This window comes from Nestor notabilis, unplaced genomic scaffold, assembly GCF_000696875.1.
Source record: "Nestor notabilis isolate BGI_N333 unplaced genomic scaffold, ASM69687v1 scaffold26318, whole genome shotgun sequence".
NCBI classification, from domain to species: Eukaryota; Metazoa; Chordata; class Aves; order Psittaciformes; family Psittacidae; genus Nestor; species Nestor notabilis.
Window position 1 is genome coordinate 1 of NW_009940971.1, and position 331 is coordinate 331.

The following is a 331-nucleotide window of genomic DNA, read 5'->3' on the forward strand; positions in this document are numbered from 1 at the left end:
GCAGTCCACTTGAGCTTTCTGTCAGCATCCTCTTGGAAAGAAGCAGAACACCAATTCTTCCACTTTCTGTTCCCAAAGCAGCAAATCCTCAGCGGTACCACCCACAATCTGACCAGGTTGCTCAGGGGATATTCTCCTTGGGTCACTCAAGTCCAGCTTCTTAAGTACTCAGAGGAGGAAGAGATGAGCTCGCCAACCCCCAAACAGAGCCAGTCCACCCCGAGTCCTGTCCCTCTGCACAGCCCCGGGCTCACCGGATCATGTAGGCCAAGCTCGCTCCCAGTCCAGCCACGCCTGCAAAAGCCATCAGCATGTTTCTGATGCTGCATTC

At 54.4% G+C, this 331-nt stretch overlaps 1 protein-coding gene across 1 annotated transcript in view; it reads right to left on the reverse strand.

The window, feature by feature from the left end:
• Positions 1–250: 250 nt before the first annotated feature.
• The window catches only part of MCL1 (myeloid cell leukemia 1), a 763-nt gene continuing 682 nt past the window's right edge, over positions 251–331 (reverse strand). The window contains exon 2 of the mRNA XM_010020643.1: positions 251–324. Coding sequence (XP_010018945.1) covers positions 251–324 — 74 coding nt within the window. The remainder of the gene's footprint in view (positions 325–331) is intronic.